Source organism: Plectropomus leopardus, chromosome 8, assembly GCF_008729295.1.
Source record: "Plectropomus leopardus isolate mb chromosome 8, YSFRI_Pleo_2.0, whole genome shotgun sequence".
In the NCBI taxonomy this organism is placed as follows: domain Eukaryota; kingdom Metazoa; phylum Chordata; class Actinopteri; order Perciformes; family Serranidae; genus Plectropomus; species Plectropomus leopardus.
Window position 1 is genome coordinate 6,092,309 of NC_056470.1, and position 16,439 is coordinate 6,108,747.

Here is a 16,439-nt window from a genome sequence, read left to right on the forward strand (position 1 = left end):
CCCCACAGTGGCCTTTTAAAAGTTTCCGTGTGTGTTTTCTATCAAATTAAGTCAAGTAAATCAGAATGATTAAAAATGAAGAAACAATATCAGGAACAAATTTTACTGTTTAGCTGTAAAATAAGCACATTTACAACCCGGCTGCTGGGTGGTGCTGGTGCTTCGTTTTGGCCCGACTGTTTTCAACATGGCGGCTTGGTCACAACGTTTCTCATTTTAACAGCAAACAGTATACTAAAATATGTTTCTGAATCCATTTGAGGTGAGAAATAGGCAATGCAATAACAGAATCTTGATTCATCTGATCAGCACTGTCTAGTTTCAGTTGTTTTCGCTCAATGCTTTTCGCTTGAAAATGCCACTAGAAGCAGAACAGGATAATAAGCCAGAAGGTAATTTTTAAAAACGGTTCCAGCTACAGCTGTTAATCACAAATAATTAAAAGCACAACAAATTGTCGCGTGTGCCCACAGGTGCTGGAGCTGGATGTGATGGATGTTCGCATTGTGGAGGAAAGGAGTTTCGCTGCTCCCTTAGAGACGAATTCAGGCTCGCCTGATTCTTTCACTGCTCACATACAGAGGAAGCATTTCCTCTACTTCACAGATGACAAGATCTACTCTGTGCTCACGGAGATCTGTCGAACATTAGGTATGAGCGCTGTTTGATATGAACTGAAGGGATAGACTGTATCAAAATCATCTGCAGTAAATTTATTATTCTTCTGCAGACATAAGTTCTTGACTTTAGTCTCAAATAGGGCCCGCTTTAATATTACACAAACTCGTATCACTCTGCGCACAAAAATTATTATACATTAATATGATTTTTTACTTCCACTGTGTTAATTTTTACCCAACATCAGTCCTAATCAGAAATATAAAAAATTCATTCATTTTCAGAATTTTAACCAGTTAAATGGCATTTTTTTTGTCATGATGCCACTATGATTTTAGATGAAAAAAACAAAAAAAACAAAAAGTGATTTATTTTAAGTATAATACATACAAAATAGATTTTTTGTTTTTGTTTTTTAATGATCACTGCCTGAGATATGTCAGTAATTTGCAGCAACACTGATTGTGACAGTGTACCTAGTGGGAATAACGTACCATGTGCCAAATATGGTATAAAAAAAAAGACGTCATCATGGAAAATACTAAAATGACTAATTCTGAGGCAATAGACTGGAATGACTGAATGCTGTGGTATCAAAAATTGCAGTCTAAATGGCTTTCAGTGTCGCATGTTTTGCGTTTAACAGTATGAATGTAACAATATTGTTTACACAGTGTATTTTATTGTAGGAGCTGAGCTGGAATTTCCAAGATTAAACAAAAATACACTAACTTGCCAACATTTATGCCATATGCATATACACAGCCAACATTATCAAGAAATGAAGAATGGAAACCTGTAAAATGCGCCAAATAGTCCCTAAGGGTTAGAAAGGAGTTGGCCACATATTTTGTTTAAAGATTTACATTTGACATTTTCTTTGACACCCCCCCAAAAAATATAACAAGTAACTTTCCCTCTGTCTGTCTTCAGGTTACTATGGCAACATTTACCTACTGACAGATCACTTTCTGGATCTGTACCAACAGTCGTCAGCGTACAGAAAGCAGGCTGCCATGGTGCTAAATGAGATTGTCAGGGGTGCCGCAGGCATCGCCGTGGCAACAAAGGGTCAGGGTTTGGACAGTCGAGTTCGGGGACACTCTGCCACCCAGGAAGACCTTAAAGTGGCAGTGGTCTCCATAATGGAGGAGTACACCAGTCTGAACAACTGGCACTTGATTACTGTCAGTGAGGAGACGGACAGAGACCGGCAGGACCAGCAGGTGAGGACAGTTTCAGCCCTTCAGCTTTGATATTTTGTCCTGAATAAGGATTTGACTTTGTTACAGTTTAATATTGGTTTGGTTTCATTTCACATGACAAAACTTTAACTTTTGATTTTCACTTTTTATTGAATAATTTAAGGTATAGTCCTGCATTTTCTGAAATAGGCTTTTTGAAACCACTTTTGTGTCTGTAGCAAGCAGCAACATGCAGGGCTGACAAATACCAACAAAGCCAAAAAGTGCAGTTCCTCTAATGGCCACTTGAGGCTGGCTCCAAGTAATATTTTATAAATGTATTTAATTCAAGATTTTCTTAGTCAAAGATGAAATGTCAAAGATTTGATGTGTTGAGTGTGATTTGCCGTGCCCGTCCCATTGATTCCAATAAAGGCAGCTCCATATTCTGGCACCGATGCAAAATTCGAACCACTCTAGGTGGATGTTGTTACTTTTAGATAGAGCCAGGTTAGCTGTTTCCCTGTTTCCGGTCTTTATGCTAAGCTAAGCTAACTGGTTGCTTGCTGAAGCTCCATATTTACCATAGAGACATGAGAATGGTATAAATCTTCTCATCTAACTCTGGTCAAGAAAGAAAATAAGTGCATTTCCCAAAACCTCAGCTGCTCCTTTAATGTCCCTGAAGGTTTATAATTGGATTTCCTTACAGGCTATGAATATTGCATCATTATCTGCTAAATTAACTGATCAGCAAACTCTCTGCGAATGATCATCACCAGTAATAGATGATCCAGCTCTTTGTAAAACGATTTTCTGATGAATGAGGAAGTGGTACTTTGATTTAAAAATTTTACATCTCATTTTGTATTCTGTGAACATTTTCTAATCAAGGCTCCTGTGTTCAGCTCATAATGCACAACTCTTTCTGCATTTAAACTCGATCACAGTCACATCACTTAATTCCAAACAAAGAAACATACCCACACTGCGCTCACATCACGGCCTTGGACTGACCGCTGTCTGCTCTTCTGCCTCGACAGACTGAGCAGAGGGTTCCAGGGTTTTAAGTAACTGCTCTAAAACTTTCCAGGCTGGACTATTGAGCTGACAGGCAGAGAAAATATCTCAGAGCCTCCAAGCAGCACAGAACTTAAAACACTGGCAGAGCTGTGTTAGTTTGTAGATAAACTTTCAGTGTCTCTTTGTCAGCTAAAATGTGTGCCCAGAGGCACACCGTGAAATAAAAAAGGATTCCAAGCACAGAAATCTACAGTAGATAGAGGGAAGGTTTAGCCACTGTAGAGACGTTGGTCCTCCCTCGAGTCAAAGTAGTTACAGTCATAAAAGGAATGTGGCATAAATACCAACATGGTATACACGCTCAGTCTCACCTGTGTATCAGTGTTGACAGTGATCGTTATATAGGAAAAGGGCATACAGCCAGTGTTGTTACTCTCTGTATGGATCCAGCAGGGGAGCACGTTGCTACTGATGGCGGATGTGAGCTACAATCATTGTGTAAAGGTTTAGGGTTTTATGAGTTTTGGACATGAGCAGCCATTACTGATTTTTTTTACAGTATATTGCATTAAGTGTTGGGATTGGGTGATATTTCTTAGTTGTGGAGTTTTTTTTCTTTTTCTTTTTTGAAGTAAACATACCCTGTAGAGTTTTTTTTGTTAAATCAAAACTACACTGCATGAGTTTTAAAAACAGCTTTTTAATTTTTTTTCTTCATTTTTTCTCAAAGGTTCCCTGTAGAGTTTTTTTTTAATTTTTTTGTCAAATTCAAGCTACCCTGTACAGTTTTGTTGTTTGTTTGTTTGTTTGTTTTGTCAATTACTTGTATGAATATGAAAAGGTACCATTTTGAGGGTTTGGGGGGTCAAAGGTATCCTGTAGTTTTTTTGCCAAATTAAGCTACCTTAAAGAGTTCAGTTTTTGTCAAATTAAAGGTACTCAGTAGATTTATTTTTGTTAAATTCAAGGTGCCCTTTGGAGTTTTTGTTGATCAAACGTACCCTGTAGAGATTTTTGGTCAAATTAAAGCTGCCTTGAGGAGTTTATTTTTTGTTAATCTAAAGGTACCAAGTAGAGGGTTTTTTTGTTGGTGCAATGTAGAGGTTTTGTTTTTCATTTTTTAAAGGTACCATGTAGATTTTTGGGGGGTTAAAGCAAAGGTTCCTTAAAGATTTAAATCTGTCTTGTTAAATTAATGGTGCACTGTATAGTTTGTTGTTGTCAAATGAAAGGTTCCCTGAGAGTGTTTTTTTTCTTCATTAGGTTAAAGATAAATTAACAGTATCACGTTACTTTGTAAAAGTTAAGGTACTATGAAAAATGTCTTTAGTAAAATTAAATGTACTCTGAAGTTTGTTTCAGTTTACTTTTAAACTGAGCTTTATTTTCTCATACAAGCACTGATATGAAATTCAGTCTTATTTCTGGTTCCCTCTCCACTTTTCCTCAACTTTGTTGTTTTTCCTCCTCATAAAAATAATATGTCCACATGTACAATCAGGCATAAATGCAGCTGTCTGCTCATGTGTCAAAATGTAAATGTATCATCTGTATATTAACCCTTTAATGTGTATAAAGTACAACACTGTAGAACTGTGTGAGACAAACTGTATGATGGATGATAATGACATTTGTCTTTTGTCTGTCTGTAGCTGCTCAGCTCCTCCAGGCTCCTCTCCATATCCAACAGTAATAATAGCAACACTCAAGCAAACTCTCTCCAAGTGATTCCTTCTTCTTTTGGCACCACATCTTCCTCACCGTCCACCTCCACAATCCACCAGCTCAACAGCAACATCTGGCAGCTGTGTATCCAGCTCGAGGGCATCGCCTGCTTTGCTCAGGCGCTGGGGCCGGACTTTCGGCCCATTTTGATGACATCGCTGTACCCCGTACTGGAGAAAGCCGGAGAGGAGACGTTGCTGGTCAGCCAGACAGCGCTGGGCTCTATGTGGGACATCAGTAAGGCCTGTGGTTACCCGTCTCTCAAGGAGCTGATCAATGAGAACTCTGACTACCTGCTCAATGACATTTCACTGAACCTGCAGAGACTCAGCCAGCATCCACAGGTAACATTGGCACATTGTGGCATTTTGTTAGAATGTACAGTAGCACCCGAAAATGAGGAAAATTAAGAACTAACAAAATAGAGCCAACAGTTTTTAAGACAATTTCAGAAAGCAAGAGATGTGTACAGAAAAAAAAAATCACTAATCTGAGGCAGTAGGATCTTATCACCATTTTAAAGTAGAAATATAACAAAAAAATTTAAGAAAATGTTGTGCATTTAATAGATTTTATCACAATATATTCAGACTGTGCATGTGCAGATATGGGCGGGGACAGTTTGACAATTTATCAGTTTTATTTTTGTTAAACAGATCAATCACTTAGTCAATAAGAAAATGTTATAAGTTCTCAGAGCCCAAAGTGACATCTTAAAATAGCATGTTTTGTTCAACCAAAAGTCCAAAACACAAAGATTTAATTTACCAAGAAGTGAATATTTGGATTTATTTTTTATTTTGATAAATGACTTTAATAACTAATCAGCTATCACAACTCTTGGTCATTAAAGGACCAGAATGAAGGATTTAGTGATGTCTAGCAGTGAGGTTACAGATTGCAACCAACTGAATACCTCTCTGCTCTCTCCTCCCTCTCACTGATTTTTTACCAACATCAGTCCTACCCATAAATATCACGTTTTCATTAATTTACAGAATTTTAACCCATTACACTCCGTGTTTTTGTCATGATGACACTTTTTGTAGAGGGGAAGAAATAAATTATTTTCTATATACTACATACAAAGTAGACTTTTTTGATTATCACAGCCTGATTGATTGCACCGAGTGGAAATAGCATGTATTTTCTCCATATGCCAAATATGGTGAAAATTATGTCATCAGGTAGAAAATAGTAAAAATTAGAAATTTCAAAGCAAAAGCCCAGAATGACACCAAGAAATAATACAGTGCATATTTTTTATGCTTTGATGGCTGTGGAATAAAAAAATTGCAATTTTTGCACTTAACAGTATGAATGTGACAATTGTTTTTACACAGTGTATTTAAGACTTATTGTAGGAGCTGAACTAGAGATAAAAAGATTAACAGTCCCTAAGGGTTAAATACAGAGCAGAATGATCAGATTTAGTATCTTAGGGCATGTTTTGTGACACAGTTACAGTCATTTTTAACTCTTAAGATGAATGTTTTGTATGTTGCCATCCATTTTTTGCTGACTACCTCAGAGGTTTCACATCTGAATGTAATAATCTGAGGAATCGTCTGTTGTCTGTCCACCGGCCTGCACTGCCTAGGCACCTTTACCTCTTCTTAGCTCAGTGAGACTGGCTGCTGTCACACTGCTATACTCAAAGTATACACAGTTTTTTTTAACAACACTTTATTTCATCTCTGGGTGTGAGGAATTTATCAAGTCATTCCAAAGTCAAAGTCAAAACGTCACATGAGATCCCAAGTTATTGGTGTTAAAAGTTGAGTCTGATTGTGTCAAGTCAAGCCTGAAGTCACCAGATTCATGACTCAAGTTCAACTCTGGTCCAAGTCACGAGTCCACACCTCTGTGGTTTACAAGAGGGCTCCCGCAGATCCTTAAAAAATATTAAAAGGTACTTAATTAATTAATCTAAATATAAGGCCTTAATTGTTATTAAATTCACGAAAATAAAATTCTCAAAAGTCTTAAAAATGCTCAGACATGGGTATTAGGATTTTCTGAGATGTTTTTTTTCTGATGTTGCATTGCATATTTTTAATATAATTGGTAACTGATCATGATGGGAATCCGAGCGGTGCAATCTCACATGAAGATTGAGAAACATAAAATCGTCCAGAAAACAGGCCAGAAATGGCAGATATTTCCCACCTCTGTTGGCACACCAAATAGATGCCTTACGATTATATAATATGGTCATTGTCTTCCATGTGCTCCACTCTAAAAAGAGTTGTTTTTTACCAACTTTTGATGTAGATAATCAAACTTTTTCACTGGACAACAAAAGCCATGTTTTATGTTCCAAAAAAACATTTGGGCAAAATGAAATTGTCCTTCAATTTTGGTTATTAGAAAATTAATCATAAACTTAACATGGTGGTGGCATTAAAAAAAGTTTTTAAAAGTCTAAAATCTATCTTGCTTTAAGCTGTAGGAACCCAGGTTTATAACTCACTTAAATACTGTAAATGGGTTTGCAGGGCCCTGAACATGTATTTCATCATATTCCCGCTCTGTTGGCCAGGCTCCGCGGGTGTTGACAGTGATGTTGACTCACTCAGACTGCAGCTTGCTGCCGCTGGTCGGGGACATCGTTCAGGATGTGCTGATGGCTCTGGATCTCAGCTACGATCACACAGCTGCTCTTTTCTGCTCGGTGCTACACGCGCTCATGAAGGCACTGGGTGAGATTTTTTTAAAGTGACGTCAACTCATCAATCATATGTGGTGTGGGTGAAAAGGGATAACAGGCAACACTGCAACATTGAGATAATTGCTCATGTGACTCTACCACAACATTCATACTTCAGTATTCAATCCAGTTAAAGGATAATTTGCAGGTGATCTTTGAGAAGAGGTGCAACAGGGTTCCAGCATATCCCTAAAATGTCTCAAAAGTCATTAAATTTATAAATGTATATATAAGGCTTCTTAAGTCTTAAAAATGCAATAACATTGGAGGGATATTAATATATATGTGTGTGTGTATATATATATATATATATATATATACATTTTATTATAAAGTTTCTTAAAATTATATATATATATATATATATAATTTATTTATTTTTTCTGAGGTTGCAGTGTAAAATCTCAAACTATTTTGTTATATCTCTTTTTTAAAATAATTCAACAACTTTAATGCCTCGTCTTTATAGAGAAACCAACAATACTCCTATATTTATGACATCCAATCAAATAAAAAATGAATATGTGTCAAGAAATGAATACTTCTTTAGTTAAATTTGTTCACTGTTTTCCACACTTTTCACTCTAAAAAGTAATGTAATGTAAAAGTAGTCTTAAATTTCATTTTGAGTTGTTAAAATAGTCTCAAAAAGTCTTAAATCTAACTTTCCTTAAACTATAGGAACCCTGTGCTAAAATGGTGAAAAAAAAACCCCAAACTTGTGCATTACCTTGTATGCATCACACACCTCACTGCAAGCTCTTGTTGTTGTGTGTCCTTTAGTGAGGTGGTTTCCCTCCGTGTGTGATCGGACCAGCAAGTCTGCCAGACCCAAGCAGACCTCCTCTGACAAGGAAGTCTTTAACATCTGCCAGTTCCTGCTGGATCTCCGCAAACAGAAAGAGCTGGCAGAGGGCATTGGAATAGAGGAGGATGACACTGACGACCTCGGTAATACAACATAGTGTCTCTATGAGAACAAAACAGGAAATTATATTTCATTGTTATGTAGGTTTCATATTGTTGTAGAGGTTTTATTGGATGAAACTTATCAGTAGGGAACTGGGTTATTAAAATACAGTATGAAAAACAAAGTATTTAATATAAGAGCCAATAACAACATTGGGTTTGTGCCGAGTCGATCAATAATACATCATCTATCGGTCCATCACCGTCTCTCCAGAAGTCCCTCCGCCCATGGAGCATGAGGATGTGGAAGATATCAGTAGTCCTGATGTGAAGGCAGAACTTCCCTCCCACCTCAGCATCACTAAAGATGTTATGGAGCGCTGCATTCATCTGCTGTCCGACCCCAGCCTCAGGCTCCGACTCAAGGTACTATCTTCAGTGTGAGGGGAGGGTTGGTTTAAATTAATCACTCTTGTGAGAAACCTGTCGATATTGTAGAAATAAACTGTCTTTACACTGTGATGGCTGTTTTTTTGTGGAACAACCTAAAGGTACCTAAAAGACTTTAAAAAGAGTTTCTTTTGTCAAATTAAAACCACACAGAGTTTTTTTTTGTCAAATTAAAGCTACCTCAAAGTAGACAAAGTGAATGTAGGCTACCCTGTAGAGGTTTTTATTGTCAAATGAAGTTACTTTGAAGTGGTCTTTTTTTTTTGTAAAAGTAAAGAAGATTGTTATGAAGATTTTTCTTGTGAAATTAAAGGCACCCTGTATACTTTTTGTGGTCAAATTAAAGGTACCCTGTAGAGTTTCTTTGTTGTTTTCAAATACCCTGAGGAGTTTATTTTTTTATCATATTAAATTAAAGGTACCCAGTAGAGTTGTTTTTGTTGTTGTGAAATTAAAGGTACCCTGTAGATTTTTTTTTTTTTTTGTAAAGTCACCCTTAAGATTATTTTATATACCAGGCTGTAAACTGTTTATTTCTAAAGTGCAGTGGGGAATTTTTAGATGAGTTTTTGGCATTTCACAGATGATGCATTTTTCAGTCCCTGAGTTTGCTGCTTCGTTCTAAAGAATGCTAAGCAAAGCACAAATATATGTGAGGTTAGATGCCAAAGACATTTGGTTTGCTTTCTGTGTGCCATTGCATTCAGAACCCAACTCTAGCAATCCATCCACATGGCGATTGAAATGTTTCAGTTGTAGACTAACAGACCGACCGACAGTTTATCACACTGCAACTGCTCCCTGTACATATTTATGTGCTGTTTTTCTAAATACAGAATGTATATTATGTGTGTACTGCATGTTTCTGTCCTAAGGTGTTGGACGTGCTGGAGCTCTGTGTGTGTGTACTGAGTGAGAGGGAAAATGAATTGCTGCCCATGGTCCATCGCTGCTGGCCCGCCCTCCTGCAGAGACTCACAGCTGATGACCCTTTAGCGGTCCTCAGAGCCTTCAGGGTACGTAAGACAAATCTGTCTTTACAACTTAGTTATAGTGAGATTGTTGAATTGCTTTTTTTTTTAAGTTATAACTTCAGTTGTCCAGTGATCAGTTAATAACATCTGTAGTTTGATATTGTAAAAAACTACACAAAAAGTTTATTATGGTTATATTACATTAACAGGATCAAATTACTGTGAGTCATGTGCAGCTTGAACAGGTTTTACCACATCTTTAAATACATTAAAATGTCATACTAAAATGTGCTCGTATTGAATCAGTCAAAAGGAGTTTTGTATTGCCTCAGTAAAGACATGTTGGAATAACAGCGGGCTTACATGGGATGTGGAAGTGCTGCAAAGTGAGATAATATTCTGGGGAGCACTGCCCACTTCCTTTCGGCGCCAATGTTAACCCATTGGGCCATTCACGCTGGGGGTTCACACATATTGTTGTTATCATTATTATTTCAACTTATTTTAAGTAATTCTCTTTTACATTTAACTACATTCTTGGTGATTTTTTTTTGTTAATTTCTTCTCAATTGATCAATCATTTGTGGATTGTCTTTCGAGAGCTGACTTTTCAAACTATTTTAGAGAATCACAGAGGATGAATATGGCTCTCTACTTTGTTTTTTGATGAATAAAGATCACATTTGTTTGTGATCATTTTTCAGGGAACAGGTGTCAGTTGATTCTGCTGTCACTGTGGATTAGTCTACTTGTCAAAACTGTCTTTAGTTGGGCTATTTTTGGATCTTTTTTCCGTATTTTCCTTGATGAATTGACAAAATGAGACGTAAGTGGTTTGTAAATTGTCATTTAGTCACTCATCACTGCTGCTGTCAAACTGAGCTGTGCCAGTGTGGCAGCTTTTGGGTTTTGTCCAGGTGTTGTTAATACTATGATTCATCCAAGGGATAATATGTGTCATCTGTCAGATTTTTAATGAAGGGCACACAACAGGGAGAATTTTTCACATTTTAACAACTTGCTGTGTGCATACGTTTCATGCTGAGTCTCTCTGCCAGGTTCTGTGTACGCTGGGTGAAACATGCTGTGACTTCCTGAGGAGGAGGGTATCTAAAGAGGTCCTACCCAAGCTGACCTCCTCGCTGGCACGGCAGGCTCCCATCAGCGCCAAGGCCGGACCCGTTTACACACACACCCTGGCCTACAAACTTCAGCTGGCTGTGCTGCAGGGGCTGGGCTCACTGTGCCAGAGGCTGGACCTGGGTAAGGAAAAAAAAACATTTAATTTTTACTGTTGTGAAAGAGAAATACAAGTAGCTCAAAATAATTAAATTTAGACCAAATTGTTAAAGGACAAAAATATTTCCCTACGACCCCTGTCATGTGTCACTGTTGCTGCCTGCTGACGATTGACGGCTCTGGTGGGTGAGTCTTTTAAAGTTGTTCAAATGATAACCAGCGTTTAACCAGCGGGACGCCCAGTGAATAAAAATCTCCAAACATGCTTCCGAACAAAGTGCAGCTTGTGACATTGTCACATTTGCGTCACTTTGCACAATATTGCCTTAAATTATTCTGTCACAAGAACCAATCCTAGCTAAGTAGCTAGCTGGCTAACATATTTGCAGCAGGGGGGATGGCATAAAAGCAGAAGAAAAGGTGCATTTTCAGATTAACTTGGTTTACTTTGGACAGTGTGCATTTTTTAAATCTATTAATATTTAAAATTGAAAACAATTCACAAATTTAAAATTGATTTGTGGTCGGTTAAATGACCATGTCTTACATACTGAAGGCGCATGCTGATGGTTGACACATTGGAATTGGGGGTGGGTGTGGGGGTGTGATTGTATACAGTGGACATAGAACACTTGATCATGGTAAATGTTACATATTATTTCATATGTAATATCACTTACAGACAGACAGTAATCTACATGCATGAAGGGTCATGCATATCTGTGTTTAAGGACCAGTCCAACATTTGTGGAAACACATATTTGCGTTCTTTCTGATAGTGAGACAAGAAGACTGATGCTAATTTTGAGTGTGTGTGCATCAAGCTGGAATCAGGTTATGGTTAGTAAAGCATAAAGACTGAATCAGAGGGAAATTAATTGCCCAACTCTATCCAAAGTGAAATTGCTTACAGTACCAACATTTCTGCAGCAGTATCATTTCCACTTTTTTGCACAAGTATCTTTTTTAGCCCATGCAAGAAGGGAGATATAAAGATGATCATTTGAGATTTTGAAGCAGATTACATAAGAGGTTTATTTTTGATAAACACAGACAGGTTTTTGTTTTGCACATTGTGCAGGCTTGGCAATATGAAAACGTGCAACCTTAAGACTGCAAAAAGACATTTAGACGCTGCTCAGTCATTGCAGCTGACTGTGGTCTGCTAAGAAATAGCTCCTGATGAGATTTCCCCCTAAAACCCCAAATAGGTTAGTCCTTTAAAATGTAGCCTTAGTTTTTGTTGGCTTATATCCAAATAGGTGGTATCAAAGCTTTATAGCATCCAGCAATCAGCCACTTCATTTCCAGGATTCTGTCAAAGATGCTGGCACTAACACATGCAGACAGTGACTTGTTTTACCACCAGATGGCAGTATTGCATAACAGTGAAAACCAGGTTTTGGGACCACAGCACTATAAACTATAAAGATCTGAGGACACGATTTAGTGTTGCATTTTGAAAATTAGACTAGTCCTCCTATTTATCCATGCCATTACATAAAGTTTCTTTTTTGTTTGTTTCAATCTCTTGTATTTGGATGCTGCAGTGATTTTCATGACAGTTAACACCCTTTAAGAATTTCCATTCTCTTATCAAATCAGAATCATTTTATTTCATTTGCTGTTATTTGCTGATAGCACAGCTTTAATCCCAGCACTTCCCATGCATTACAGTAGTGTGCAACACTTGTACATGCCACTTACTCTCACACATAAAATCACAAATGGAATCACATGACTAAAAAGGCCCTCAGGCTTTGCTAGAGCTTGAATTCAACATAGATGACTTTGAGCATACAGACCATTGGTAGCTGAGCCAGAGGGATGCTGCTGAATCCTTAGTCGCGCTCACCATAACTGCTGCAAGCAACTGTTCTCCCTCAAGCTCCATTTCACCACAGTTTAAGCAAGAAAGGCTGTTAAATCTGCACAGCAATCAGCAAATCCAGAAGCTACAGGAGAGGAAGACATTTAATTAATTAACTCGAAAATGTAATGTTTTTTTACAGTTGTGTGTTTTGTGCTTGGCATAGCTTCAGAATCATATCCGAAAATGTTCATCCACAGTGGCCCGGGGGCTCACTGCCAGTGTGTTACCAATGATATAATTAGCTGCTTGTCTAATTTCTCATCAATCATTATGTTCATTAAGCAGTGATGGCCCTGTCACAGGCATACTGGGTTCAGGTTGCTCCAATTTTCCAACAGTGCTGAATACTCAAGAGGAAACATGGTACTCATAGTGGAACGGAGAGCATCTTAATGCTCAGTGGGACTTCTTTTCATCTCTGTTTTGGTGTCTCTATCTGTGCGTGCAGAATTGAGTGTACAAGTGTTTTTTTTAGACTACGTAATGAAAATAACATGCTCATTATGTACAGTAAGAAGTGGTAGTTGCAATCAGTGATAAAAATCCCTTTTATTCATTAAGTAGTAATTGTAATCGCTTTTATTTTACAAGGACAGTAAGGATGCAAGAAGTGGTTGGTGGGGTAGCAGCAATAAATCAGTACATTAAGGTTCTGATTCATCAGGCTTATTATGTGTTTTTGAAGTACAACACGGCTGTAAGTCTGATTTAAAATATATTGTGTAGGATTTAGGTGCATTTATTTGCAGCTGTACGATATTCATATCTATGTTTTTATTAGTTTAGAATCACTTAAAAATAAGAATTGATATGTTTTCGTTACCTTAAAGTGGGTTTATGTGGGATAGTCAGTGTGTAGCATACGGTAGATGACAGTCGGCACGCCCCCAGTTTGGAGAAGCAGTCTGGAGTCTAACACGAAAGCAAAGCAATTTAGTGTTGTGGATGGAGGACAGCAACGAAATGTATTTTAGCCACTGAAAAAAAGTCCCACCCATTTAAATAATATCAGTTTGCATGTATGCTGTCCTGAGAGTATTCTCAACACTTAAGCTTTCCTTCAGACATTCTGTTTTGACTGATAGAAGTCATCACCCTTCTATTCCGTCTTGCTTTGAAGACAGAGATATAACGGCTTAACTTTTTCCATTGGAAATCACTGACTTTTCTTAAGGTAAAGCAGTGAAAATACTCAAAGTGTGCATTTGAACTGATATTTATTTTTTTAGGTGGCTAAAATACATTTTGTTGTTGACTCCCGATCACAGCAGTGAATTGCTTACCTTTTGTGTCGACTCCAAGCTGCTTCTCCAAACTAGGGGCATGCAGACTGTCATCTACTGTATGTTAGCACATGACTATGGATATGTGCCTCATACAACCCCACTTCAAAAAATCCAAACTATCACTTGAAGGCCCTGACACACCAAGGACGGTTGGTGTTAGGGAGCGTCAGTGTTATGCCGTTACCGAGCATCTGTTGCCCTTGTCGTTAATGTTTATTGTGCCGTTGGCCCTCGTTGCCCCTTGTTGGTTTTTTTTCCAGTTGGTTCAGCATATTGAATCAACATTGGGGCAGCAAAGCCTGTCAGTGAATGAAATCTCTCAGTTGGCAAAGAACAAAACAGAAGTGAGGAAAGTAAACAAAGTGTGAAAGTCTGAAAGAAAGGGAGTGAGATCAGAACACAGAAATGTTTCCTGATTTTTGTGTGTTTTCCATTGTTGTTTTTTCAACATTGGATAGTGTTGTCAATGTGCTGACAGGATAAGTTGCATCATGACGGTCTATCAATTTCCCTTGGCTCTAGAAACATCCTTTTGTGGTTTTGTGTCAGCTGTTGTAGTGGTCCTACACATAAACTTGCTAATCCTAGGATAGTGAAGGGATGACTGTCCTACTATAAGTGGCTAGTACTTGCTACCTTTGTTGGTTGAATTAGTTAGGTTTATGCAAGACGAGTGAGACTGGTTTGGGTTAGGTTAAGAATGTCAGGGCAAGCCAGCCAGAGGCAGTGTAAGTAAACAGGGACATTTCTTTGCTATCCTTGCATTTGCAAAATTACATCCTACATGCTTAGCATTAGGAAGAAGTTTCAGTTCTGCACAATGCCCCTTTAAAAAATGCAAAATCTGAGTAAGAATCTAATTTTCCAACTTGAGGTGGTGGCACATACATTAACTTTCTGTCCATCACAGCAAAGGCCTCGAAAATGATATGAGTCACTGTACTTCCTGTCGGGTCATCTGCAAAGTGGTGATAGATCTTGGTGATAGCTTGAACCCTTACTCATTACAGTCTCCTGCTGGAGCTCATCACTGGCAGATGAAAAGTTAGCAGCTGGTGACACCATGCGTCACAGAGGTGGCAGGGCTGTCTGCTGCACTGGTATGGCCAACTGTGGAGTCAGTAGTGACAGCACTGCAGTGCATGGGAAATTCCAAAAGGGTCATAAATGGGCAAAATGTAAAGAAATAGATTTTTAAAGAAATTTGATTTAAATAATACCATTCACAATACAGACAGCTGCTCATGGATGTATGTTCTGTCTTTTATCTTTTATCTGAAGCACATTGGGGACCTCAATACACCGACACCGAGTCCATGCACATGAGACATACTGCACATTGTTGTGTAGAAACTGTTAGTGATGTTAGGTTGTCCTTGTAATGTTCAGTATAGGCGAGCGTAGGGCTGGGTGATAAAACGATAACAATATCAATCATGATATAACATTTCCTCTATTGAAATATGAGTTGTAGTAGATAGAATGTCAATAGAACGTATTCCAGCCATGTTTTGACAGACAACACGAACAGCCAATGATAATAAGAATAACGCTGTGCCAAATAAAATGCAGCGAATGACTTTGACTCTAGAACACAGCTGAGTGTTTGACAACCGAGTCGTGTGTTCATTATTGCAGATCAAACAGCTGATGGTCCGGCAGCAGCGCAGTGAGGCAGACAAACAGACAGAGCGCAGTTTGTCCTCACGGCACCAAAATGTCCAAAAGGTGGAAAGTGACTTCTTTAGATTTCTACAGACTACTTTGTGTTAGTATCAGGTTTAATCAGATTTGGATGGAATTATTTAGAAACACCACGACATATCACTCCATGTCTCATCCAGTCACTTGTGCTGAGCTCTCATTATTATTACCAGGGGCAGATGTAGTGTTTTGGGGGCCTAGGGCCACAGGCACATTACCTTATTTTCACCCTTTCTGTCACTGGGAATGTTGGCAGGCACAGCACAGTGTGCTTGAATTTACCTGAAGTCTGTTTAAGATGGAGCTTTAAATTTTTATATTATGCTGAAAACTTTAATAAATAATAATAAATCATATGTTTAAATATTTAAACCAAAAATTAACCTTATGATATCTTCATATCTCACTTAGGAGTAAAAGGAAACCTTTAAGCATGACAGAAATAGTGATTTGATATTGTGATATATCGATATCGACTGATATGAAAAAAATTACTGTGATAAGACTTTTTTCCATATCGCCAAGCCCTTAGGCGAGCGTCTGTTGTTGTCACAGATGTTGGGTGTGAACAAGGCTGGTGTAACAATGAGATGACCCAGCAACAGTGAAGAAGAAGTGGTGGTACTGGTGGCAGAAGACAATCTCTGGAATAAATGCTTACCAGGCAGAAGAGGCGGCGGTTAGCTTTTGCACTCCAACCACTCACTACGCAGTGCTCCTCAGGCAGCATCAGTGCTTTCACTT

General features: G+C 38.2%; 1 protein-coding gene across 1 annotated transcript in view; it reads left to right on the top strand.

Moving 5' to 3' along the window:
• tti1 (TELO2 interacting protein 1) overlaps positions 1–16,439 on the top strand; it is a 30,825-nt gene that overhangs the window by 4,945 nt on the left and 9,441 nt on the right. Inside the window, exons 5-12 of the mRNA XM_042491944.1 lie at positions 474–651; positions 1,552–1,844; positions 4,478–4,894; positions 7,093–7,252; positions 8,044–8,211; positions 8,444–8,595; positions 9,495–9,635; positions 10,652–10,856. Of these exons, the coding sequence (XP_042347878.1) occupies positions 474–651; positions 1,552–1,844; positions 4,478–4,894; positions 7,093–7,252; positions 8,044–8,211; positions 8,444–8,595; positions 9,495–9,635; positions 10,652–10,856 (1,714 nt within the window). The remainder of the gene's footprint in view (positions 1–473; positions 652–1,551; positions 1,845–4,477; positions 4,895–7,092; positions 7,253–8,043; positions 8,212–8,443; positions 8,596–9,494; positions 9,636–10,651; positions 10,857–16,439) is intronic.